We start from the raw sequence: 27,170 nt of genomic DNA, 5'->3' as shown, positions 1-27,170 counted from the left end.
ACAGCCTGAATTAAAATCTCCAAAGCCTGTCAAATGGCATCCCCCCACCACAGAGCTGCATGCAGCCAGAGAGGGGATGAAGACTACTTAATGCTTCATATTGATTCAGTGTTTTGATCGAGCGCCGCTCTAAGTGGGATTTGACTGAGCCGCTGCATTGGCAGGGATTGAAGATCATTATTCCAGATTTGTCCCAAGGTCCCGTCACTCTGGCTTTGCAGATCTCCTTTATGCTATCTAAGCATGTTGACAGCGTGCATGCTCATTTGCTGAGAATATCCTTCAGTTTGCTGCCATTTTGGTACGCAAAAATATACTGCTTTTTAAAAACTAAATATCCCATTAATTCATTTGTACTTGATTATTTTCCCTACTTGTTTGTTTGTTTGTTCACAGCATGTAAAGCGGGTTAGGGTCCCTTGAAAGGCGCTATAAAAATGTATTATTATTCGTTTGTTGTCAGGATGATGGGACTTAAAGGGGACCTATCATGCAAAATGCACTTTTGTACGTCTTTTCTACATGAACATGTGTCCCCCCCGGTGTTCCAGGGAACTCACCAAGTGTCAGAAAACACAACCCTCTCTATTTCCCTCCATACCCAAATCTCTTAAAAAGGGGCTGCAACGGATCTGATCCAGACTGATCCAGATCTGAACACTTCTATGACGTCACAGAAGTGGCGCTACGGCTATTGGGCCAGCTCCACCAATCAGGAGGAGACAGCCACGGACATTGCCGTTGGAAAGCGCTGGAGACACTGTAGTACATATGCCAGGCCTGTAGATGGTGCTGTTCTCACAGAATCAGCCCATGATGCAAAGACAGTGTTACATTGAGCGAAAGGAGGAATGGCTAAAATGCATGATCTGTTTGGTATTTTGAAAAATAAAAAGTATAAATATGCCTTATATAGGTATGGTCCTACACTATATTATTCAAATATAGCATGATAGGTCCACTTTAAACATGTATGTCACACACATAAATCAAATCAAGTTTTATTTATATAGCACATTTTTAAAACGATTTTTGGTCGAGCCAAAGTGCTGTACATATAATAATGACCTTACAGTAAAGGACACTATACAGTAAATACAACAGCACAGTTTGTGCAGAATATCAGTATGAGAAAAACGACACCCTCTGACCTTAGACCCTCACATCGTACAAGGAAAAACTTCCTATACAAGCCTCTGTAAAATGAAAACATCCATGCCACTTGGACCGGAATCGTCAATATCTCTCACTTTGCTGCCGTTTTGGTGAATTTTAAACAAAAATATACTGCTTTTTTTTTTACTGAAATCTCATTAAATGTTTTTTCCTTTTGGTGTCCGGGTTTGTTGAACTTAAATATGTACGTCACAAACACACATACGAATCGTGAAAGGTATCCGATGTTCACCACATACATTCAGGTGTAGTGATGGCGCTGTGTGTTTCAGTTTTGTTATTTGTAAAAACGTCTCACCTGTCCCCTCCTGTCTATTTCTTCATTCAGGGTCTTTGTCCTCCAGGGAAGGCGAGGACACCAGTTCTCCACCTATCAAACAAAAAACACACGTTTAAATTCAATTGAGACAAACATTGACACCAATTCACACTGACATGAGTGGATCATTAAATTCAATATTAAGTGTTTATGAGGCTTTTTAATACATTTTCTGTTGCTTTCAGTGTGAAAGAAGCAGAAATAACATTAAATATAACTGTTCTGCACAAGCAACTTCAAATGTCTGTCTTTCTCCATCTCCTCCTCCCCATTATCATCAGGCAACACATTTGCAGGGGCGTCGACTGCCCGTCAACTTATAAATAAAGCCATAAACGGCTTCATGTTTATTTCCAACTGATCAATACATCTTCATCTTTTAAAATCTTGCAGTGTTATTTTTGTTTATGTGTACCGTGTGAATTTATATTGTCTGATGCCTAATGTGTGTGTGTGTGTGTGTGTGTGTGTGTGTGTGTGTGTGTGTGTGTGTGTGTGTGTGTCTCTCTTTCTCCCTTACACTATCTTGGCCACAGTCTCTCACTCCCCTGTGTGTGTGTGTGTGAGTGTGAGTGTGAGTGTGAGTGTGTGTGTGTGTGTGTGTGTGTGTGGCCTAGGATTACTATACTTGTGGGGACCTAAATCTGTTTACACAGTCACGTGTGGGGACTCGCCTCCCTTATGGGGACATAATGGAGGTCCCCATAAAGGGAATCATGAATTTTAGGGTGAAGACTTGGTAAGGTTAAGGGTTAGGCATGTGTTGGTTATGGTTAATGTTAGGATAAGTCTCCAGGAAATGCATGAAAGTCAATGTAATGCCCCCTGAAGTGATGAATACATGGTATGTGTGTGTGTGCGTGCGTGCGTTCACGTGCGTTGATCTTGTAGGAACCAATTGAAAAACAACCACCCTCAACATTAGAACAGGTCTCGTAGTGAACATACAACAAGCTAATTGGACAAAGTGCTTATTCCTGACAGTATATATCACTAAAACACACTCTTTTGTACTCTTTACATGTGTATTACACTCCCTATATCAATACTACAGCTTGTTTGCGCTCCAGTTGGTGCAGCGATGCATTGTTTACTACCGCAAACAGGCTGTAGGCATAAACAGAATCTGCTCCGTGTGCGTGCTTCAGTAGTTTGGCTCAATCTTGACATACCCATCCAAAACAATAACCATGTGATAAATGACTAACCAGTCAAATTGACAAAGAAGAAGAGGCACTAATGAGCTCCACATGCAGTAAAAAGAAAAGAAGAGGTTCAATGGGCCTTTCATTCCCTCACTGAACGGGACCGAGTTTATGCCTAGTGTTACACTCATCCTGATGATTCCAAGCTCACATGAATTTCACATGGCATTCAAACCCACTCACGTTCTCTCCAGCTCAGTGTACAACTTTATATATTCATGCTTTGATCTTAACGTTATGCAGTTATATGTCAGTTGAGAAAGAGACGTGCTCACTTCTTGATTCAGGGGGTCTCTTGTAACGAGTGACATCTTTATGTTCAAATGAAGTACGCCATCAATTTTTAAAACCTTGACATAACTCCCAAATGTAAGGCTGTGATGCAGTGCAAACACGTCTTTTCTGTCTACATTTTGAGTTACTTTTCCAAAGTTAGACATTTCTGAAGTGCAGGGAATTCATACTTATGAGTTTTTACCAGAGAAGCATACAACTCCTCTGAATAACACATCCAGAGAGATGTATAAAAGTAATTAATAAACTGCTCTTCTAGTGGACATTGGCACTCTTAATGTTATGACTGTTGTATATGAAGCTTTTCCAGTCCCAGGTAGTGCTGTGGTAGTGTGCATGCTGGCTCTCTGGCATACTCCAACAAGCTAAAAGGTCCGATGTGAGAAAGCTCTTTACATTTGCTCTGGTGAGTACACTTCAAAGGGAACAAATGCAGAGGCTGGAGCTCAGGTCTGTTGTAAACATGGCCGGCCTGCCTGCTGGGGACACGTGACGGCTCAGGTGCAACAGGTGGCCTCTACCTCCTAATGAGCAGCTCTCCCTCTAGGCAACACTATCAGCACACCTGCGGCTGCACTCTTCAATTATTCATGCCTCTGTACATGCGGTCTCTCGTGTTTCTCACATATTAGACATTGTTTTGCTAACGCCTCTCTACCTGAGATCGCACTTCAGACATACTGCGATGATATTAAAGAAACAACCTAGGCTTCATTTTGTTTTAAGATGATGATTAAGATGATTGGTTCACTCTCCTGCAAACTACCTCTAATGTATGTGAACCACTCAATGAATAAGCAACTCTCTTACCAATGGACACGCGTGAAAGGAGAACAAGAATCGCCCCCTCACCCATTTTCCCAGTTGGCCTTGCTTTGCCTGTAGATGCAAAGCCCAGGATGTGCCTGTGTGTTTGTGTGTGAGGACCCACCTTGCCCCTCTGGTTCAGCGGTTCTATGCTGAGCGTGTCGGCTCCTATGTCGACGATCATCCCCAGCTGGAACCCGTCGGCGGGGTGGGGGGCCCACACTGGCTTCCCCTCGTCCTCCATGGCTTACCTCCAGTCCAGCACAACCTGACAGCAACTGGGAGAGGGCGAGAGATGGAGGGTGGAAGAGAAACCATATGAGTAAAAGAAAGCAAATGTGTCTCAAAAATAGAAATGCAAAGTGCAGTTCACAGTTTTGCATTATTCCAAGGTGGTCCATTAGCATGCTACCCTAGGCTTGTATAGCACAATATGGATATCAGCTTTTCTTTACAGCTGACAAACAAAAGTTGATGTCAGCAGTGCTGCAGTCATTTATCGAGTAAGAAAACATCATTACCTTGTGGGGGTCATTTCTTTGTGTCACTGTTTTGTTTTTTGTAATATGTTATTTAAAAACTATTGATATTGCAAATGTGTTTTTTTGCCAACAGTCGCCTTTTTCAGTCTGAGAGATTGTGCTTTTTTGTTTGTTTTTCATGGGTAAAATCAGCAGGAATGGAAGGACGTTGGAAGTTCAAAACAAACATTGTATTAAACAGAAATTGCAGTAATGCAGTACTCCGCATATTGCAAAAATGTTTAAAATGGCAACAACATTGTTGGGTGTTAAGAATATCATACCATGTGGCCTCTGGTGATTTCCCCCCCCCCACCTGATCCTGATTAGCATGGCAATGTTTTCCTACATCTCTTCATAACCGTACATACCCCACAGTCCTTTTAGTACAGCAAAAGTAAGTAAATAATGTTTGCCCAATAATATGTGTGTCTGTATACATTAACTTAACATGGAGATGAATAAGACAGTAGTTAGGTCAGGTACAGTATGAAAGAAATAACCTTAAGTGAATTGATATGATTGGGACCTGACCCTGTCTACTTCACTTTCCATTGAGCTGTTATTCCTCCTACAGAAGGGATCTTGTAAGAGAGGATTTTCCACTGGCACTCGACTGAAGGGAGGACAACAGCTGACCTGTTATCGAGGGCACAGCCAAACAATCCTGTTTGGATCATCTCACGTCTGTCGCTGTTAGCACTGTGCGGTGTCTAAGATATAAAGGTAATCCCCAGGCAGTGGTACCAAACTATGACATTTAATATATTTTTTTATAGTGCTTTTTTCATACTGAGTGTAAAGCAGCATATGCTAATTTGCCAGTTTTAAGACCGAAAGTTGTGTAGGTATTTTGAATAAGTAGTGTGGCAGTCATTTGGAAGTCAAATGAAGACAAGAACAAGCTGACTCTTTTAAGCCATGTTACCATAGCCAAACACACAGCTCTTTACACTCAGCTATTAACATGGTACAACTTTATTCTGTTATGTACTGTAGCAGGAGTCTGGCAGATGCAGGGTGCTACCAAGTTGATCATTTCTGTCCAAACCTTGTTCTGACTATATCAGAGTGTCTTTAATGTGATAGCTGTAGCTTCTTGTCGTTACCAGTTATGTACAGTTAAACCCACAACCACAGAGTCCTCCATTAGTTTTTGGGATTGTGCTCGAATGTCAGTGAGGATTGGTGCTGGCAGGTGCCGATGCAACCTTTAACAAGACTCAATATTCAACAGGTATCAACTCATACTTTTAGATCCAATCTAGGAGGACACTGGAGATGCTAACCTGTAGTGACCTCTCAATCGCTTGTATGTCTTTCTTTAGGACCTAGACGAGGCTGGACCTCAAACATCTCGCATTATTCAACATTTTCTGTTCGATATTATTTGTGGGAATGTTTGTGATATGACCTCAACATATCAGTTGAGAAGAAACGGGGCAACTTTTTGAATATCTGATTAGTTTACTTTGCATCATAACGTCTTTTCAAGATTAGTTAACCATTGATTTCTTGCTGAACAAAAGAGAGTTCATTGCATGTTAGTGATTACCGTAATAGGGTCATAGCACTCTTTTACTGCTTTATTATCAAGCACACGTCATGTCACGTCTATACACCTACAGTACATCTGTTTGTTTTTTCAATATGCTACAGTAACTTCCAGTCACTCACTCTCTTTAAGGCCTTTGTAACACAATACTCCAATAAAGATGATGTTATAAAATACAGTTGTTGGACAGATGTTGTCCCAGAGACACCACGTTCAATAACATTTCATTTGATATGTCAGGAGAGAAGAATAAAGGTATGCTACAAATGTTTAACAAAAACTTGGTGATGCCTCTACCAAAAAACATAATATAAGAATATATATATAATATTGAACCTCTTATTTTACTACAGCAGGACTTTGACAGTTACAGTATTTGGCTGTTATCTAAATGCAATGTTTTATGGGCCATGTTTAATTATAGCAACAATCTTTGTTTATAATATATGTCTTTGCCAAGGGTGGGACAACAGTTGTGTAAGAAGATTATTTAACAAATCGAAAGGACTGACCCACTGTTGAACGTATTGATGCTAGAAGCTTTTTCGAACTGTGGTTGTAGAAAGCAAAGCCAATTTTAGTTTTGGTCACTTAATACACAGATCAGATTCCACACATTGACTAGAGATGGCTGCATGAAGTGAAAAGGCCCCGTCTCCAACTCTCACAAACGTAGACTTCGTATATATATAAGGTCACCAGTTCAAGTCCCGGAAAGACCAAGTGCTACCGAGGTGTCCCTGAGCAAGGCACCGTTCCCTACACTGCTCCCCGGGCGCCGTTCAAAATGGCAGCACACTGCTCCTAACACTAGGATGGGTCAAATGCAGAGAAACTATTTCCCCACGAGGGATTAATAAAAGTCTGTCTTCTTCTTCTTATACAGTATATGGATGCCGTATACACATTTGCAGTGTTGATCAATTGGTTTTAAAAACCAGATTCAAACATACGTGAGTATAAAAAATGCAACAAAAGTGGGGAGGATATAACTTTCTATGTCTGTTATCTTCAACCTTCAAGTGTGAGAAGAAGACTACGGGGAATCTCCAAGATCTTGTCTGTTAGATTACTGATAACCACAAAGCTTTCCCACAGTTCCCTACATCAGTGGAAGTTTAATTACAGTATGTCCATACAGGAAATGTTCTTATTTCAAAATAACCTGACCACTAAAAGCCTAAATGATTTCCCAATCTTGGTATTAAAAGTATATTCCAGATACTGTACAATAAAGACAACATTCATGCTTACAATATTTGTGATAAAGCAACAGCAGTCGACGTTGGTCTGCTGCAAAGTCAGTCACATAAACCACACATCTGTCTTTGTAATTCACAGCACTGCTCAATGTACCAAGAGCTTTGGGATTATCGTGCTACTTGCAAAGCAAACCTTCAAACAATCTGTTATATCACTTAGGGAGATGGACAGCCTAATGTCTACTTTGTTGAGTCGCTCCAATAAAACTACTCATGAGTAACTTTGACTCTGCAGGGCTAAATCCTCTTAGTATCTGACCCTAATCCAGACAGCGAGGTGAGATCCGCCCCTAACAAACAAAACTGTAATCAGCTGAGAGACAATGCAAATCAGAAGGTTGTGGCATGAGACCATAGGAGTACAGGGAGAAGGAAATATATGTGTATACACAAATGAATGAACACTGGTTCAGAGCAAAAGCAGCACATAAACACGCCTCTTGTTTCCTGCCTCTTGTTTCCTGTTCTCTACCAGGAAAAAAGGACATGGAAAATGCTTTTGATATAGACACCAGGTCAACTGTGAAACAAGACAGCTCACACTTTCAAAGGTGCATATTTAGAAACCATTGACTGAGGGGTGTCAAAATGGCTGAAATTGTAGAATAAAGCACACAGAAGAGATAACTTCAGGACATCATTTAATGAAGTTAACCATGTTCTGCAGGCCTTCAAAAGACTAACGTTATTGAGTCCCTTATTAATTAACCATTGTGACTCATACTGTAGGAGTTTGTGGCACTAACACTATGTAGGCCAGGCTTGTTTATAATTAAAGTAACTTAAAAAGTTAGTTAGCATACACTGTACGCGAAATAATAGAGTTTACCAACCACTCCATCAACGTACCTGTCAATATAATACAAAGTAGGCTACCTCAGGCTGTATTTGACACTGACTATTCGCCGAAAAAAGTGTAAAAGTTAGAAAAACACTTACGTTCAGGGGTTCAAATTTACGATAAGGGTGACAGGAGTTTAAGGTCCCTCATACGGGTGTGTAGTTGTAGCAGTATCCCAGCTTCGTCCGTCTCTCTTCCCGGGGCAGACAGGAGCAGCGGGCTGTCGGGATGACGGGCTGAGCTCGGTGCTCCGGTGAGCGCTGGTGACGTCACTCAATCTGTACACCACTGAAGGTGCGTTTAAGTGCTGCTCGGAAGATTCAGTGTCGGGTGTTAATTTTACTGCTTGTATTTAAAGTCAGACTAAATGAACCCAGTCATGGTGCAACAGAGGAACGATAACGATAAGTATTGGAAAGTGTACTTGGGCAAATTATAATTTGATATCACCAATATCATTACAACCACGCACATTAACGAAACATAAAGTATTGTAACATGGTAAACTACTTTACAAATAAGCACGTGAATCAGTTGTTGATTCAAAATTAAATGAAATGAACTCAAAATTAAATATATAATAACTTATAAACAAAGTCTCTGGGAACTGTGTAGGCAATATTTGGCCATACGCATAATATAGGTTTTCTTAACAGTATGTCAATGTGAGGACTTTAAAAAAAATGATTATACTATTTAATTGGATAATCCCAGGATTGTTCATAAAACTGCAGTTAGAGGAGGATTTGATCACAACCATTTCACTGGCTGCGATGAAAAGACAGCAAGTGTTGCCTTGAGAGTCATGAATATTTGAGAGGCAGGTAATCCAAAACTTTTGGGGGGATCTTTTAAGGAGACATCCAATCCCCCTTTGAAAGCCACCACTGGGTTTGTAAATCTAATTAGGATACCTGATACTCTTGCTTTAGACCATATCTTATTACTGACATTAGATGACAGCATGTAAACATTAACATGACTTTTTTTTGTTCGCAAGTTAAAAGTTCAAGTTAGTATTTGCATGACATCCTAAATAATGCACGAGAAAGACTATCTCCTCTAACCATGTCATGCTGTGACAATTCATCGCGGGGGTGGGGGACACACTCCTCCAAACAGCAACTAATGTACAATTATGACAAACATTTCATTATGGTCAAAAGAACTGAAAGCATGCAAACACAGGGAGTTAAAGTTGAATACATATTTTTGTTATTTTATTCACTGTAATTTTGATTTGCTGCAAATACAGTTAATCATTGTACATTCAAAGTGGACCTATCATACAAAATGCACTTTTGTACATCTTTTATACATGAATATGTGTCCCGGTGTGTCAGGGAACTTACCAAGTGTCAGAAAACACAACCCTCTCTCTTTTCCTCCATACCCAAATCTCTAAAGACTTCGCAGACATGTTTTATATAGGTATGGCCCTACAATATATTATTCAAATATAGCATGATAGGTCCACTTTAAGATATATGCCAGTTCAATTCCACTACAGTGCATGCATGGACAATGGCTCCCTCAGGTGGCAGCTAAGGGGACAGGCAGATCTGTATCTGAAGCCGAATCCCAAACCAATTAACTTGCTTGCAGCAGAGAGTAAAGAGAAGAGAGAGGATGCACTAGAGAGTTGTTGTCATCACAGGGAACCAGCCTCTCTGGGGAAATGATACAATCAAAGAATCTTATTAATATGAAATCCCAAATGCTTAACTTGTGTTGACTCTTAGATACAGAATTACACAGAACGTGCAGTCCAAAATAATGTACATAATGGATTCAACTCCTGTGGGATATTAAAGAAACTTGTTGATTTGGAATTTAAAATAAATTCCCCGGCATGTCAGACATTGCAGGCACAGATATCTGATAGAGTTGGAAGTTGAGTGAGTGCACTTATCGGGCCCCTCCACCGTCAATCACTGGGCTGCTTTCTCAGCCAATTATCTGTGAGGCCCCAGCTGCTTTGGACTTTATCTGTGAACTGTTTACGAATGTCCTATCACACACATTCTGTGCTGTCTGTAGAGGAACATGAAATGTTTCTGTAGGACCACCAGTGTTCAAAGCTCCTTCAAGTCTTTGCTAGCTGGCTGTACAGCTTCTCCACTCCTAACGTCTGGAAACACCTCTGCAGGTAGGCCAGCCAGATTGTAAAAACGCATGATAATTGTTTTTCTCCTCAGGGGTTGCCAAGTTTGTGAAAGCTGAATATATATTTGGTTTAAGCAACTGTGATTTTAGATGTTTCTTTCTATAGCCATTTCTATCAATCATTAATTCATTTATAAGTTGAGTATGGATTCTCTTAAAACACGTACTTTCGTATCTTAGGCCTGTGTGGTGTTTTTATGTTTCTTTTTTACGACTATTTCATTTTTTCAGGATGAAAGAAGCATGCTTTTTTTAGTGCTCTTTTTTGTTTATTTTGTCATATATTAACATTATACAAATGTGTGTATGTTCTCTCAGGAAGCCTGCAAACTGGATGCTATGAATAATGACTTCATGGATTTATGGAATTAACTTATCATTACTGTTTAACTGCTCAAACTATTTTTTTTCTTCTGATTCCCCTGTTTTAGTTTTCGTCCTAATTACGGAACTCTTTTGTTTCTACAGCATAACTCACCAACCAGCCCATGTAAGGATGATAGGAGAGAAGTTGTTATTGCCCATACTACTAATGTCTGTGCTGAGGTTACTGACACTACAGACATCGTATGGACAGCAGTTTGCAGAGGAGTCCTGCACTGTTCAAATCCTTGTCCCTGGACTCAAAGGCATTCCTTTTGACACACTCTCACACACACGCCATATATTGAAAATCTGAAATCACAATATGTTCATACTTGGCTTAATATTATTTGTTCGGCAATAGGAGAACCAGGCGAGAAAGGACTAAAAGGAGCACCAGGGAGACCAGGAAGACTCGGTCCAGCTGGAGATATTGGTATATTGTTGCTTCTGAAAACAGGGAAACCTAAACTATACACCCAAACTAACACAGTTCTTTTTTTTCATCACTTCTGCTATTTAAAACAAAAAAAGTGCTAGGGTAAAGATCACATTGCTTTGGCTGATAATGTGCTGTTACATCACTACCAGGACATCCAGAGATGGCCGAGTGTTTACATTTGGTTGAGAGGTTCGAGAAATGATCCACTGCTGTGGACGAGTGTTTACTGAAGACCTTAATGAGGATTAGAGGGTGCTCACATACTTTTTAAAGAGACTACACAGACTCAGCATTTTAACTTTTAGCAGAAGTAGAGGAATTCAAGTTTTATCCTTCTTTCATATTGTTGGTATTTTTTAAGATGCATTCAAAGAAAGTCATAATGAATTTTAAATAGATTGTATAGTAACTACATATTCCTGTCTCATTTACTCTTTCAGGTCATAATGGGATTAAAGGTCAGAAAGGCATAATGGGACGTTATGGAAAAGTGGGCCCAAGTGGTTGGAAAGGTAATCAGAAAATGTAGAAATGTACTTCACAACAAATTATTTTACGTATTTAACTAAGTTTTAATGGACAATTCCATTATATATCTCAGGGGTAAAGGGTGACATGGGGGATGCAGGTCCACAAGGCCCTAATGGAGATCCAGGTGAGATTTAATACTGTGTTATTCAGTTTGTGAAGCAGATTATTGCTGGATTAGACAGACACATTTGGTGAAATCTGAGAACTAATTAAGACAACCATGTGGTAACCCCCCACATTTTTTGCCTTATCAGGTGTTCCATGTGAGTGCACATCAATGAGAAAGACGATTGGAGAAATGGACATTCTTGTGGCACAGCTCTCCTCTGAACTGAAATTCATAAAAAATGGTAGGATTCTTTTAAGCATTCTTTTTTTGTTTAAATACACAGTTCTTGTAACCACACGTTTGCATTACTTAATCATAATAGAACTCAAATGCTGGGCATGTCAATGTGAAGTGTATAGAAATACAAGTGCTCATTTTTCAGCACTGCCCTCCCCTGCAGCTGTTGCTGGCATAAAAGAGACGGACAGTAAGGTCTATCTGTTGGTGAAGGAGGAGAAACGCTACTCCGACGCTGAAGTCTACTGCCAGACGAGGGGAGGGCACCTGGCCATGCCCAAAGACGAGGGAGCCAACGCGGCCATCGCAGGGTACATAACGGATGCCGGCCTAAACCGAGTCTACATTGGCATTCATGACACGCACCAGGAGGGTGTCTTCACCTACGTGGATCTCTCTGCCATGACCACTTTCAGCAAATGGAGGAAGGGAGAGCCCAACAACGCGTATGATGATGAAGACTGTGTTGAGATGGTAGCCTCTGGGGAGTGGACGGATGTGGCCTGCAACCCTACCATGTATTTTGTTTGTGAATTTGACAAGGACAGTGTCTGAGTTCAGTCTATGTAAAGAGAATGCTGAAAGACTGGAAGCATATAATGGAACAGAAGTTAGGAAGAGAAGTGTAAATAGGACGGCAAAATGACATGCAAGTTATGCAATCTAGTATATTTTCCACTTTTCCTTATACGCCTATAAGCTATTTATTTTCTTAACCCACAAAACATCCAGAGTTATTGTTCTTCTGTGAGATTTGTTCTTATTCTTAATACACCCTTAATCTCATACTCTGTGAATTATCAGTGTTTCAAACAGCAAGCAAGGCAATGTATTGAGTTTTTATCTAATGCAAACTATCCACCCAGCAATATTCGCAACAGGGCCATCAACAAACAAGACGAATAAGCAAATACAGAAGGCCGTAGTGTGCATTAAAAATTCAAATTAAAGATTTTGTTTCCAGTTGCATGCTTTTAATCATAAAAATGGAATACAATATGCGTTCTTTATTCATACCATAATTGATGTGGCTGTTGCTATACAATAAAGATGCACTGATAACTTAAGATGAAAGAGTGTGTGCATTATTTTCCGCCCCTGAGCTGACAACATTAATCCAGTGAGCTGAGCTAAATCCAGCAGTGTGAGACAGTCTCCACCAAGTGGATGAAGATTGTACTGCATTGTAACCATTTCTAAAACTAGGATGAACTGTCAAATTGGTAAAATTATCATATATGATAGCTCAGTTCTATTCAACTGTCCCAGTAATCCATAACAGTGTGCCAGTATGCAGGAGTAGGATCTTGGAACTGAAGTAGAATACAATTCAGCCATTTGTAATGGTATTAATAACATGTGGTTTTACTACTGTAGAATACATTTTGTAAAATACTTTTACTACTGCCTGTTATTTGTTATGGGTTATTTATTTTTGGGAGATTTCTCTAGATTATTATTTATTTTGGAAAAATGTTGGACTCCATCTTAAGTGATGAATTATATCTGATGATCTCGACTAAACAGATACTGACTTAAATTAATACTGTCAGTTTGGCATGTATATTATTTAAGAATAATGTATTCTATAAACACAAGAGGGTTTAAAATAATGGTAAATTAATTACACTTGGTAACATTGTGACAGCACAGTGTTTGGTGCATAAAGAAAACAATGTGTGATTAATAGAAGTTGTCTTATAGCCCCGGCTGCTATTGTTTTTAAGGATGGGCATCCCAGCTGAGATGATATCCTATTGAGTCCCTCTAAGAAGAAGAATTTAAATATGCATAATGTAGTTCTCCTAATAAAGCACAGCACCAAGTCCCTTAAGAAATGCATAATTAATGCTTGGATGAATTATGCATTTAATTGACCAGGAGTTGTCTGGCTTAAACCAATTAGGTGCCATTGTTGGTGCAATCTCTGGTTACCATTGTGGTAAACAATTTGGACAGCTCTGTCTAACAGTGGACAGGCAGATAATCTGTTGTAAAAAAAATGCCTGCAAATGGCAGATACTGTATGGCTACAGTTAATGAAAACAAGAGAAAAACACACACTGTATCTGAAGTTATATCCAGCTTTAAAGCCACCAATCGAAATATATTTGCATACTATAATGTTGATCGTTACTTTTGGCCTCATAACACATGAATTTCCTTTAAACATGTATTTGAGTAAATAGTAAAACTGTACAATTTGGTAAGGCAAACACAAGGAGTGATAAAGGGGTGAATGGTATACCAAATTAATATATTGTTGCTCAATATGCCTGTGTATTATTGGTCTTGTTAACATCCCTATCCACACAGTGGACGTCGTCCTGAACATGTAGGCTACAGCACAAATTTGATGAAAAAAAAACAAATAATGAAGTTTAATTTAAGTTTTTAATATAACTTTAAGAGTTATAGTGTTGCAGGGCCGGCCCTTGGCTTTTGGGGGCCCTAAGCGAGCTTTGGCTTGGGGGCCCCCCTCACTCTAGCGCGTTCTCACTACACACAGCACGGAACAGCTTTTAACTTCTTAAATATAGAAGTTAAAAGCATCAATCTGGTGCACTTTGAGAGCAAAATTAAGAGATCTATGGACACCCATATGAAACAGAACTCTAAACAGATTTTTCTGTATGGATATTTTACAAATCACTTAAACTGTATTCTTGTTTTGTCATATAGTATTTCATACTGTTTTTCATTTATTCTCTCTGGCTGTCCATCTCATAATGTTCACATACAGTAGAAACTAGCTGTCAATAGGAATATCATTCAGAAGAATTATTATTTCTTGCAAAAATCTGTCACAAAAAGAGGTTGCACATTTAAATTCAGGTGTTGTTATGGCAACGTCAGTGGCCAAACAGCCACATTTACTGCTGCAAATACATTCAAACATGCTGTTGACACGTGAAGCAGTGGCAACTATGCCACCATTTCAGCTGACTTTTTCTCAGAAATACTGTCACATAACATCCATATATTTCAGTGCTAGGTTGATGCTTAGCTAAGCTAACTATGAAACACTTTAACTGACAGGACTCCGGATCAACTGTGTACTGTAAGGTAGCTTCTAGCTTCATGTCGAACAGTAAGTCAACGTTTACCAGAGAGCTTTCTTTGAAATTACCAGGTAACGCTAAAAAATATTACATTTAGATTGTATGACAAAGTGTTTATTTAATATATCTGGCTAGCTATAGCTACTTGCTAACGGTTTAGCTTACCCCCGCGATTCAAAGTAACGTCAACGTAGCTGTAATTTATGCTTTGCTTACATGTTCGCATCATTTAGTAGTTTACTGACATTTACATACCTTGTTTACCTGGCTCAAGTGGTGGCTCTGGGGTTGTTGTGTGAGCCACCACTTGAGAATTGTCGTATTTTTTAAGAAAATGTTTTCTTATGTCCATCTTCAAAAACTGAGTCTGACTGACTGTTTATTTTAAACATTGTCACAGCTCACAGGATAGGTACCTGTCCGCCAATTAGACAGATGTTTATTTCCATACAACTCTCTGGTTGGTCTGGTGTCTTGCCTCTGTTGCATTCACTGAACACGGGAAATTACAATCCTGACGTCCTCTCTTGTGTCATGATGAGGTTCAGGTAAAGCACGGTTAATGTATTATATTATTGACTCAATAATATAATACATGACTTTGAGAGTAGGCAATCTAGGCATATTAACACAATTAATTAAACATACTTATCACGGTGATGGTGTACTGAGATTTTTTTTCTTTTAAATAAAAAAAACAAAACATATATATATTTTTTTTTTGCTAGGGGGCCCCTTAGTGGCTGCGGGGCCCTAAGCGGCCGCTTATGTCGCTTAATGGGTCGGGCCGGCTTATGTTGCAATGCAATATTCACTCCATAATGAAGCACATAATGCAAAAGCTAGACTGTAATATGCATATCAATAAAGAGGACTGATACTGAATGTGGTTTATTTGATGTTTAATCAATTTCATGTAATCCAGAGTTTACAGAATGATGGACTGTGCCAAATTATATAAGTATCTTAAATAGGCTGTAGTGCTATTTACTATTTAGTACAATTACAAAACAGAACTGAAATGAATAAGCATCTGAAAAAAGAATGCCTTTACCCCTGCTGGTTGCCTTAGAAACAGTTTTAGAATCAAACAGTAAATTAACGTTACATGCAGAAGGATTTAACTAGCAACCCAGGCGGTGGATTGGTTTCTTGATGCTACACCTGTCATGTAGAAGAATTGGTTTCAGATGCTATCTCCAGTTATTCAGGAGCCTCAACACGCCTGCCAGTGACACATTTACTTCTGACACCCAGCGTCGTTATTGTTTGTTTGTTTGTTTAAACAACTTCAACTATGCCGGATACAGCAGTTAGATGTGATTTGCCACCGACCAAAACAATAATTGTCTACAAAAACGGAGACGCTTTCTTTCCCGGAAGAAAATTAGTTGTAAATCCGCGGCAGTTGTCAACTTTTGACAGTTTTCTGACATTTTTGACCAGAGGGCTTGAGGCTTCTTTCGCCGTCAGAAATATTTACACTCCCATAGAGGGCCACAAGGTTCAGCATTTGGACAACTTGATGCATGGCAGTGTGTATGTTGCAGCCGGGCAAGAGCATTTCAAAAAGCTGGAGTAGGTACCGTGTTGTAAAGTGTGTGTCAGGGTGTGTGTGGGGTTCAGCGGGGATGTCAGGTCACTGTGACCGAGGGCAAGCTCCATTCTCGGCCCCAAAATTGAGCGTTATTTTCGGCCTATAAACTAGCTAAAGTAGTGTTCTGAGTGGGTGTTTGTTTTTTTGTTAGGGGAGCGTTTGTCTGTTAATAGTTCAAACCATGTTTGTATTTCAATAATCATTTTCATAGCTTACATTTACCGATATGCATCTAAATTAAAGTGTGGATTTGCAGTAGGCTATAGCCTACTGTTGTGGTTTGATGTGCTTGTTAGCATGTTTTTTGATGGCAGTATTCCACCTTAAGCTTTATAACTAGTAATACTTGACTTTTGATGTCTTCCAGGCTATCTTTGAACACCATCTGTGTATGTTTTACATGTAGCACCTGAAGCCTGGGACTGAGTAATTAACCCGTTTTCTGACTGCCTTTCAGCTATTCTGCAATTACAACCAAGAAGCCACAGCATAAGAAAGAAGAACAGGTAAGACTACTTAGAATGTTAGGTCATTTGTACTTAAACTGCATAGATAATTAAACTACACTACCCATTATTTTCTATATTATGTGTGTGACCATAGTATGATATGGAGCTTTCTTTAGTGGAAGGGTTGAAGGTGTCTGAAGCCTAAACCATGACCCATTGCAGTGGTCTAAATGAAAATTGTCAACAAGCACTGAGAACAAAATAAAAATTCCTGTAATATCAGAGTTTGAGTTAAACGCTAAAAAAATGCCTCATTCCGTACTCACCATTGGGGCATATTCTGACCCCTAGTTTTGACATTTTCAGATCCGACCTGTTTTTCACAGCAGATTGGTAGTTTCTGCTCGCTGTAAGAAAGCTACTGATGAGTCTTGCACCATAAAGTGAGTATTGATTTTTAAGCTCGATGCATATGAAGTTAACCTAGGAAGCAGAATGTTTGTTGCTGTGTATGTAGTTATGCTAATAAATCATGCATTTTCATTTTGAGCAAGCAACTATTTTATTTGTGCCATTTTCGTTGTGTTTCGTAGTGTCTTCACCAACGGAGAGGTCTTGGTTGCTTCAGTTCGAATACGGATCCCAAAGTTTACTCTTAGAAGCTGGGAACATGCTTTAGCCATGGTGACAGAGAAAGTGGGACTTCGCACTGGTGCTGTTCAAAGGTGGTGTCTGAAATCATTACATTAATCTTTATAGTTGTATGTGCCAGTGAGGGAAAGCAGAGATACATCTTCCAGTTGTTTCTATATTAAATAATAGCACCCAACTGTAAAACATAGGTTGATATTTTTGTATTGTTTCTTTCAAATACATTAATCACAACACATCCATTCTTATCCACACAAATGATGTCCTTTGTCATGTTTCACAATGGAATCAACCAACATTTCTTATCAGAAATGGTGCACTTCAATTTAAAGTCGTCAACAGAATATCAGCTGCTGTAATATAAATGTGGGAAATCAATTGTGATTTGGACCATATCTGCTTGTCATGTGCTCACAGTAGTTACTCTAAAATCTGCTTTTAGGCTAAACCTGGTTTGATTAATGGAAACATTAAGTTTAACTACTTAAACACTATTTGAGATAACAACGTTTCTTTAATATATAAACACTGACATTTATATAAATATATCAAAATATTACAAAACATTGTTCTAATTTGTTGTCTTTGTGTATTCGAGTTCTCAGGCTTTGCACATTAGATGGGCGTCCTGTCCGCGGTCCCACTGAACTGGAGAACAACCAGTACTATGTCGCAGTTGGTGCAGAAAAATTCAAAGCTCTCCAATATTATCACTGCAACCCCTGCAGGGATGTAATGAGGGAAAACAACAGAATTGAAGGGTATAACACTGAGGATCTTTTGTCCGTTAAATACGTTTATATCTAAATATTTAAAATAAACATTTAATCCATATTCTTATTTGAAAAGAAAAGAGAACATATGTTTATTCATTTTGGGTTTCCCCTTTTCCACCTGCAGCCAAGTCACCCTGCCTGCAGTTGGAAAGACAAGACCTCCAAAGGTTGCGGTGAGTACTTTTTCTCCAGAGTTGGTTGCAGTTTGACATCTGGTTGTTCACTTTCTCCCGCCATGCTCAGTTTTCTCCCTAAATTCCCTCTAGTTTATTGCTGTAACACCTTGGTAGCATCACAGTTGAAAAGCGTGTCTTTGCACACACAGCATTTCAATTAACATTTCCCACATGTGAGACTTGTTGGTGGGGGTGCAATTCGTTATGAAACAGCGCTATCATCAATCACTGTCTGCAGGAGGCATTGCGTTACCTTTTGCTTTTCACTTTGATGGGTAATCCCCACAGAGAAAGGCTGGCCCACTTGATCAAGCGCAGTGAGCCTCATAGACAGATCATATGCACCAGGGGGGGACTCTACTGACTGAAAAAAATAAAATAAATAAGAAATCTCTTATTCAAACCAGAACCGGAACAATCTGTATTGTGATTAAGTAGACAGTGAAGTGCTTTGACTCCATATGAGGATTTCGATGCTGTGGGCCCGAGATGTACACCAAATCACACGGTGAACATGAGAACATGCCCACTCAGCAAGTTGAGGTGGAGATGGGTGGGGGTGGGGGGGCCTGTGAGAGATGTGTCTGACACCTGATTCTTCTAACCATGAAAGATGGCAACGCTGTGGCAGATGCCAATTTTTTTTTCGGATGGAGAAAAACGTCCCATGCCTTATCTCTTGCTGTATCTGTAGTCGTCTACCTTTTTATATTCAGCAATCTGATGCATATTTATCAGCAATATATTAGAATATGTTAGGGGAATTGGAAGATTTCTTCATCTTATTAAAATCTAGTCAATCATGAAACAGTATATGGAAACCATACTGTTATGAATCTTTGCTTCACTGAGGTTCATTGAGTTTAAAATCTGATTCAACACCCTCTGCCATTTCACACAGCGCCATGAGGTGGAGACAGAGACAGAGACATGGCTATGTTTTCATCCACCAGCTCGATGTAGTATTATTCATTCAATGAACATGAAGCTGCCCCATTACACTCCCTTTGCCTCCACGTCTGAGTCCTCGTGAATTTGTAAACATGATTTGACCAGTTAATAAGGACTTTTCAGAGGGGAACGACACATGTGAGGAAAGCTGCCCTCTGTCTTGATCTGTCGGCTGCTTTAGCCTACTGATTACACATCCATTTATAGGGTCATGTGCGTCATTAATTTCAGTTTGACCTCACAAAACAACAGCAGTCTGGTTTGAAATGCCAGTAAAAAGATCCTTTAAACATGCCCACTGAAGCTGTGTAAAATATAACCTTGCTTTTGCCACCTCGCACTACGGGAACGGTGTCTGTCCTGTCTGCAGAGCCTTTCTGCACCGCTGAATGGGACATCTGCTCTGAAGCAACCACTGAAGTCTGAAGTGACGGCTCTGCAGAGTGTAATATTGAAACTCTCTAGCACACCATGTTCCCATTGGGATCGAGCATATATGCTGAGTTTGGTGTTCACAGACATGATGAGGTAGAAACTTTTGAGGTAGACGTCGCATAAAGACATGATTAATAGCAGGGAATAGCAAAGAGAATAATGATGTGAATCAAAGCAAAGTACTTTTCACATGAAAGTGATAATAATGAGCAGTGCGGTTGCGCTTCACGTGTACTTCACACTTCCTGTGAAAAGAAAGGCTGACTAAACCTTTTAATAGCTGCACTGCCTGACATCAGCGATGACTTGCTGCTGCTGCTGCTGCTCTCCATTTCTCTGCTGTTTCTGGATGATGTCATTGGTGAGGGGAAGTAGCAATGCCCCATGGAAAAACTATACCCCCCCCACTGCTGCCAGCATGTCTGCTCGCTGGGAGTGGCTCCTCCTGATACCACAGCCAGTATGGATGGAGGCTGCTCGGTCAAATTGGTTGGGACCCCCGTTTTCCCCTAGCTATCATATCACGGCGTCCTCTTGTTGACTCCCGTTCTCTGCCACTTGAGAGGGCCACAGATTATTTGCTGCTCGGTCCCCCTGAGTCCCGTTCACACTAACTTTAGCACTCTCTTCCTCTCTCTTGGCCTCTCTCTCCGGGGCCCCCTGATACACAGAGTTGTGTGCTCCCCCAGGACACATACTGTAGATATGTAATGCAGAACGAGAGGCGGGATGACCTCAGCTTTTCCACTGCTGCGTTTCCAGTCTCGCTGCTACTCGTGCTGTACTCTCCCGGCTCTGCGGCGGCCCTCGTCCTCTGCTTTCCCCTCCCCGAGTGAGACAGTCTTGATTTAACTTTGTTGATTTAAATAAGATCTATTTACATCCCACCACCAGGCTGTACCATTTTTGATTGCCCAGATGTATTTTGATTTTGAACTTTGCGCTGAAGTCGCTCCGCATCACTCGTTAGACGAATCGAGGTTGGCGAAAAACGGAATTGACAGCTCACACATGCGACAGTGCCACTGCTCTGTTGTCTTTGATCTCGTGTGGTTCTGTGGACACTGCGGCGCTGCAGTGTGAACTCTGTTTCAACTCTCCTCCGTTGAATATACAAACTTCACTCTGCTTTTGTTGTTTTCTTTTCCTCCCTCGGCCCACCAACGGCTGTAGAGATTCAAAAGAATACCAACAGACTTTGCCTGTGCATTAAAGAAAGCAAACAAGTGAAGGAAACAACGCTGCTATTCCCCCAGGGCCATGTTAGCGAGCTTACAAACACCATTGCCAGAAGTGTATTCTAGTGGAAGCCTGAGATCACTACACTATCCCTGGAGCCAGCCCAGGGATCCAGCCAGGTAGCTGCAGTAAAGAGCACTGTAGCTGAAAAAGAAACATTAAGTCTGCTCCATCCTGTGCTCTGTGTCTGTGTCTCTGTAAGGGAGACATACCTCACCTTGCTACCTACAGAGGGGATGAGGAGCCTGTGAGGAGAAAATTGCCTTTTGTGGAAGCATTAATTCAGATGTGCTGTCTGAACATCACTCTGAACTCTCCCCACTGCTCTCTCTCCTTTTCACTCTCTACCACCATGCAACTAAGTCCCAGGCTTGTTTTTCCCCACTCGCCTCTCCATCAATAACCTTCTGCTGTCTGCTGTTGAAGAATAAGTTATTCCCTACGACTCCCTCCCTTTCCCTTTAAGCTTGTTTGGATTTTCATTGTTTGATCTGGCTTGATAAATAAGACAAATGCAGTTAGAAATTCATGGCTGCCCCATTTCATCAATAAATGATTAGTTTGCCACGCTCCCCAGTGATTGATAGGTTGTGCACGGGATGTATTGGAACCAGATGAATTCAATACAGTAGGAGTCACGGGGGACCTACAAAGCATATCAGCTCATGAAAAATTGAGGTCAATGGAAAATGTAAAAAAGCGTTGAGAAGAAAGGATAAAACAAGTTTTGCCCCGATGTATTTTGTCTTTTTTTCTTCTTCCTCTTTACAAAACAACAGCAAAAGTCGATGATGAATCGCAGAGAAATCTGAGGAAATACGCCTTAATCTGTGCCCCTGTTCTCTTCTCTCTTTTGTCTCGTCGTGTAGTTTGCTCACACAGGCTTTAGAGAGGACCTTGAGCACACAGCCAGGGGCCAGATGAAGAAACAAGCCAAACCGGAGAGAACCAAACAACAGAGGCAGGTGTCCAGAAACCCAGTTCTCTCCTCCACAGGGGGTAAGCAGAGCAATTCTATAGAAAAAATATTCTCTCTTCAGCTCCGGGTCCTTCCAATGGTTTTTCCCCTCCAATAGCTACTTTACAGCTAAGGGCATATGAATCAAATCAAATCAAGTTTTATTTATACCGCACATTTTTAAAACGATTTTTGGTCGAGCCAAAATGCTGTACAATAATTACCTTACAGTAAGGACACTATACAGCAAATACAACTGCACAGTTTGTGCAGAATATCAATATGAGAAAACGACACCCTCTGACATTAGACCCTATGAAGAATACTGTTGGTATTTTGAAGAGAAATGTAGATGCATGTGTTTGGGTACAGTGTGTGTTCATGTCTAGAGGCACACATGTAGGCATTTGCTTCGTTATACAAGTTGTGAGTTTAAGGTTTTTTGGAAACATATAAAATATATATATTTGGCAGGTGAAACAGATTATTTTAGATTCTCTGCCTGTTCTTTTAAGTCCAATAGAACCCAGCTCCCCGCTCTTTGAAGGAAACAAAAGTCCTTTCTGTGAATATTAAACAGAACAAGACTTCAAACCTCATCTAAAAGGCTTAAATCATAGATGAATTCAATCAGGCCATTTTGTTGAATATGCATCCAGAAAGCCTTGTTAACTATGTGGGCGAAAACAAAATGCTCTAATTTTCTCGAGATTAAAATGCTAATAAGTTATTAATCACAAAGAGCGCTGATGAAAGACTGTTAAAGTGACAAAACACTGCTTTGTATTAATGGTTTGAACTTTTAAGCATTGGGCGCTGTTTAAAATGGATATTGTGTTTAGTATTTATACACAGTTATATTGTGTGCTTGTGATCCACATTATTCAGTTGTTGTTTTCATGGGTGTTTTGTCACAATAATACAATGTCTCAACTTCAAGAGACTCATCTGCACTGTACCACATCTAACACGAAGATACAGTATATAGTAGCATAGGTGGGCTAGTGCTCACAATTTCCCATTATTAAATAGAAGTTCGTATTTATTTGTATTTATTTATAGAAGGACCATGCGTACAAAAACATTAATCTCAGCAGAGAGAAGAGATGCAATATGACAGATTATAGCTAATAGCTCATTTCCATCTGTGGTCCTCAGACAGGTTGATAACAATCAATAAACAAATAATAACATTGCATGATCTATATCAGTCAAACAATTTTAAAACCTGATTTAAGTACAGCTCAAGTAAGTCACTATTGGATTGCAGTTCTCCGGCGACATTCAGGCCCTTTTTTCATGCCTATAGGAACCGTTTTTTCCCACAAAACACACAATTGAAAGAGTTATAAGATAGAATCCGCAAGTCATCTTTAAATAATCTCTTATGACCCTTAAACAGTAAATAGCGCAGAGTTTGAAATCAGCATCTGGTACAGTGTCTGAGCTTTTGGCACCAGATTTCTTCCATTCTTTTAAAACATTTTCTTTGAGTGACTTCAAAAAGAGATCAAAGCGTTTCCTCTCCTACTTCCACCTGATTGAAAAACATAATGAAGCCTGCATATTTTGTGTCTGTATAATTGCTTCTTTGAGCTATTAACCACACACATTTTTCTATACATTGTTCCTTTCACTAATTAATCTACCGTGCTTTGTTATTTATTATTTAAATGAAATGACTTAAGACTAATGAAGTAGATTCTAGCTCAATAGCGTGTTTAATTATTCACATTCCGCCCCGTCCAGCAGCCGCAGACAAAAAAAGGAGTTTGTTTACAAGGGAAAAACAATGTGACATTGCCGTATGAGCTATTCTCCACATGCATCAACCTGAGCGACCTGTCACTGTCAGGAACTAACCCTGGTCTGAGAGTTCACGCTGGCTGGCCATATTTGTGGCAGGGCAGCTGTAGCCCTTTTGGTCTGTGGGACCACTCTAAATAAATAAATGGCTTGACAGCAGCATTGATCTCTGGTGAAGTTGAGCAGGAGAGGCAAAGGGAGAGGGCAGTGAGGGATGGAGGGGTATAGAGAGGGAGAGAATGAGTGTGCAGAAGAATGAGCCGGTGACGGCCAGCGGATGAGGTAATTGTGATTAATCCCTTTTTCTCAGAGGGCAGTGTGTTCAATGCACAAAACAAAAGAAGGGAGATGGCAGGAGCAGCCGAGGTGCAGGAAGACGACCAGTTAAAGGTGGACCTGCCTATTGATCAGGTAAAGCACAACCCCATACTGAACTGCCACCTCATCAGGTCTTTAGCATACACTCTTTCCACAGCTTGCTCCTATTTATCTGACAGGAAATGACAGGAACATAATTGATTCCAGTCTAAAAACAATATCATCAACATCACCATGAGCCACCTGGTCCTCTGCCGAATGCAAAATATATCCAACTAATTATATTATTATAAATATACAGATGTAGAAGAAGTACTCAGATATTGTACTTGTAGCAGAGTGAAGGAATACTCTGTTACAAGTAAAAGTCCTGTATTCAATAGGTTGAAAAGGACAGAAGTATCAGCATCAAAATATACTTAAAGTACCAAAAGTAAAAGTACTAATTATGCAGATTGGTCCATTTCAGAATAATATATATTATATGTTTGATTATAATTATTGATGCATTAAAGTATTTTTACATCTGGTAAAGGTGCAGCTAGTTTGAATTACTTTGTATACTGCAGGGGTAGCTTGAGAATTTTTTGGACTCCAGGTGGGAACTGAAGTCTTATTTGAATATTTGATTATATTTCACATCATTTTAATCCAAACCTTGCAAAGCTTACTAAAAGTATTATAAATAAATGTTTAATGGATTTGAAGTAGCATAACATGGAAATACTCAAATAAAGTACAAGTATCTCAACATTGTACTTAAGTACAGTACTTGAGTAAATGTACTTAGTTACTTTACACCACTGTAAATATATATTATAGCTTACTGTATATTGGTCATACATCTAGAGATTGTTGTAATTGAAGACAAATAAAAGTGGATCCTCCCAGCAAGCTTAGTTGTGTTTGATGGACCAGTGTTTGCTGCTATAGCATCTCTCCCCATCTTCCTCCAATAAACCTTTCTGTGTGCTGAGAAAACAGTTCTAGGGCAGCATAACATAATGTTCTGCTCAGAATAAGACCCAGACACAAATGCTCAGTAGAACAAATATATAAATATTTCGCAGAATCAATACAGCAGTAGAGTACAGTGTAAGCCAAGGGGGATCTTGTTTTCTCCCGCCCCGCAGGTTGAGGCCAAGATAGTTGACGAGGAGTACGAAGATGGAAGTTTTTCTGTCTCCCTCCATGATTCAGACAGCTTCTGTCTGCAGAGTTCTTTGTCTGCAGCTTCCAGTAAGGATGTAAGCACCCTATGTATGAGTTTCACGTAGTTACTATTTCACATACAGTATACAGTAGTTCACTTTATTATTATGTCTAGTTTTTTCAGGTCACATCAAATGGTCTAACCAGCAATTATAGTGATCACCATTTCTATAATTGCACGAGCAAAAGACCTGTTTCCAGCAGCTATACTGTTTTTCTGTCTCCATGGTTCCCTCTGTGAATCGTGTGTTGTGTGTTTTTATCAGAGCAGAGTTTATTCGAGGCGAGGAGGCACAGGGCGCACTACTGAAGACACAGGATCAGAGACACCTGAGGTACTGTACAACTTGATGTATCATTATAGAGTTCATAAGGCTTAGCTGTAGCCACAAACACTCAATGTATAACAGCTTCGAGCTTATAAAATGCATTCATGTGTGGATTTGTGATTAGAGTAGAGCCCCATAACAGTATGTGGTTGTATTTGATATCTGCCCTCCACTCTGGTGATTGTGTGTGCGCACCGTGATGAAGTAGGGCTGCGTCGTGTATACAGATGTTTTTGCATGGATCTGTGGTTCCTAGAAATTACACTCATTTAAATACACTTATTTTGCTCTAATAATCCTCCAAGGACAGCGATATGAGGCAGTGTAACTGTGATGAATGCCCACAATAGTTGGGTGATATTACTTTTCCAAGCAATTTCATTTGGCTTTGAAATGAGAAGATATTGAGTCTTATTTAAGCAATCAATAACCTTGAACATTTTGTTTTAATGAAAACTATAATTCCAAGCAGTGGCAATTACACCATAGAGGAATGTTTTGGTGTGGTGATGGTTTTTTGCTGCTGTATGCACTTTTGCAATAAAGATATTCGTATCTGGATAATTATTGACTTCTTGGAGCCAGTTATGACCCTGGCTAAAGACCTCATCAATATCTTAATTCATTACTTATCACTTATACCCATACAGGAATGTTGCTGATTCAGATTGGTTATGGATTGTAAGGGAAGACTATTAGATAATGGAAAATAATAATAATTGTTATTGGTATGGACTTATTTTTTCCAATAACTATCTCACCATGCACTTTTTTTGATTTGTCAGCTAATGAAGACTGGCAGAAGGAGAACGTAGGATTTTTGATACTAGCTCTGAAGTTGAAAACCTCCTGCAGGAACACATCTTAAGCAACATATTTCTTGTATTTCAACACTAGAATTGTCCATGTTCTATCAGTGCTGTATTTAAAGGTCCCCTATTGTACTGTTTTTCATCAACATATTATAGGTCTCAGATATATACAAAACATGTCTCTGAAGTGTTTGGCTCGAAATACCAAACAGATCATGCACAATGGTGCTCTAGGAGGAGATTCAGGTGATAAGGTGGGGGTGTTACGTTGGTTGGTGATTGGCTAATGGTTACACAAGCCAAAAAATCGTAATGACATCATAAAGTGGCCAAAATCTGATCAGCTCATTTTCAGACAGGTTTTTATAGAAATGGATCAGGACAAAAAGTGAGCGAATATTTTTTCATGAAACTTTCCGAATCTCTTTACACAGAGGGGACACATGTTTATGTATCAGGGTGTCCGCAGGGTCTTAAAAAGTATTAAAAGTTGATAAATCAATTTAGCGAAAATGAAGGCTATTCAAAAGTATTAAACTGCATTTTCCACCGTATTAGATTTTTGGTAGAA

The 27,170-nt window shown here is 39.7% G+C and overlaps 3 protein-coding genes across 6 annotated transcripts in view; 2 read left to right on the top strand and 1 right to left on the bottom strand.

The window, feature by feature from the left end:
- myo6b (myosin VIb) overlaps window positions 1-8,279 on the bottom strand; it is a 46,416-nt gene extending 38,137 nt beyond the window's left edge. Inside the window, exons 1-2 of the mRNA XM_010771251.1 lie at window positions 8,079-8,279; window positions 3,926-4,079 (exon numbers count right to left, since the gene is read on the bottom strand). Of these exons, the coding sequence (XP_010769553.1) occupies window positions 3,926-4,045 (120 nt within the window). The 5' untranslated portion in view covers window positions 4,046-4,079; window positions 8,079-8,279. The remainder of the gene's footprint in view (window positions 1-3,925; window positions 4,080-8,078) is intronic.
- A 2,363-nt stretch (window positions 8,280-10,642) lies between these two features.
- colec11 (collectin sub-family member 11) lies at window positions 10,643-12,383 on the top strand. The gene is made up of 6 exons (XM_010771230.1): window positions 10,643-10,775; window positions 10,874-10,945; window positions 11,392-11,463; window positions 11,553-11,606; window positions 11,737-11,832; window positions 11,992-12,383. Exons 1-6 carry the CDS (start codon window positions 10,643-10,645, stop codon window positions 12,381-12,383), a joined length of 819 nt encoding a protein of 272 aa, XP_010769532.1.
- A 3,662-nt stretch (window positions 12,384-16,045) lies between these two features.
- The window catches only part of dcdc2c (doublecortin domain containing 2C), a 17,176-nt gene continuing 6,051 nt past the window's right edge, over window positions 16,046-27,170 (top strand). For 3 of the 4 annotated variants that reach the window (XM_010771226.1, XM_010771227.1, XM_010771228.1), the window contains exons 1-10: window positions 16,193-16,468; window positions 16,945-16,993; window positions 17,303-17,379; window positions 17,530-17,661; window positions 18,193-18,348; window positions 18,488-18,536; window positions 22,034-22,163; window positions 24,239-24,339; window positions 25,380-25,493; window positions 25,725-25,793. In XM_010771226.1, coding sequence (XP_010769528.1) covers window positions 16,416-16,468; window positions 16,945-16,993; window positions 17,303-17,379; window positions 17,530-17,661; window positions 18,193-18,348; window positions 18,488-18,536; window positions 22,034-22,163; window positions 24,239-24,339; window positions 25,380-25,493; window positions 25,725-25,793 — 930 coding nt within the window. In that variant the 5' untranslated portion in view covers window positions 16,193-16,415. Of the gene's footprint in view, window positions 16,469-16,944; window positions 16,994-17,302; window positions 17,380-17,529; window positions 17,662-18,192; window positions 18,349-18,487; window positions 18,537-22,033; window positions 22,164-24,238; window positions 24,340-25,379; window positions 25,494-25,724; window positions 25,794-27,170 lie in introns of all 4 variants that reach the window. The other variant, XM_010771229.1, reaches the window with a different exon arrangement.

The sequence above is a fragment of the Notothenia coriiceps genome, unplaced genomic scaffold, assembly GCF_000735185.1.
Source record: "Notothenia coriiceps isolate Sejong01 unplaced genomic scaffold, NC01 NC01_scaffold00009695, whole genome shotgun sequence".
NCBI lineage: Eukaryota > Metazoa > Chordata > Actinopteri > Perciformes > Nototheniidae > Notothenia > Notothenia coriiceps.
This window is presented reverse-complemented; position numbering and strand designations above follow the sequence as displayed.

Coding starts and splice junctions, on each gene's coding strand:
- colec11 (XM_010771230.1), top strand. CDS start 10,643: ATGATAGGAGAGAAGTTGTTATTGCCCATACTACTAATGTCTGTGCTG. Junction 10,776..10,873: donor CCTTGTCCCTGGACTCAAAG/GCATTCCTTTTG, acceptor GTTCGGCAATAG/GAGAACCAGGCGAGAAAGGA. Junction 11,464..11,552: donor GGGCCCAAGTGGTTGGAAAG/GTAATCAGAAAA, acceptor TATATATCTCAG/GGGTAAAGGGTGACATGGGG.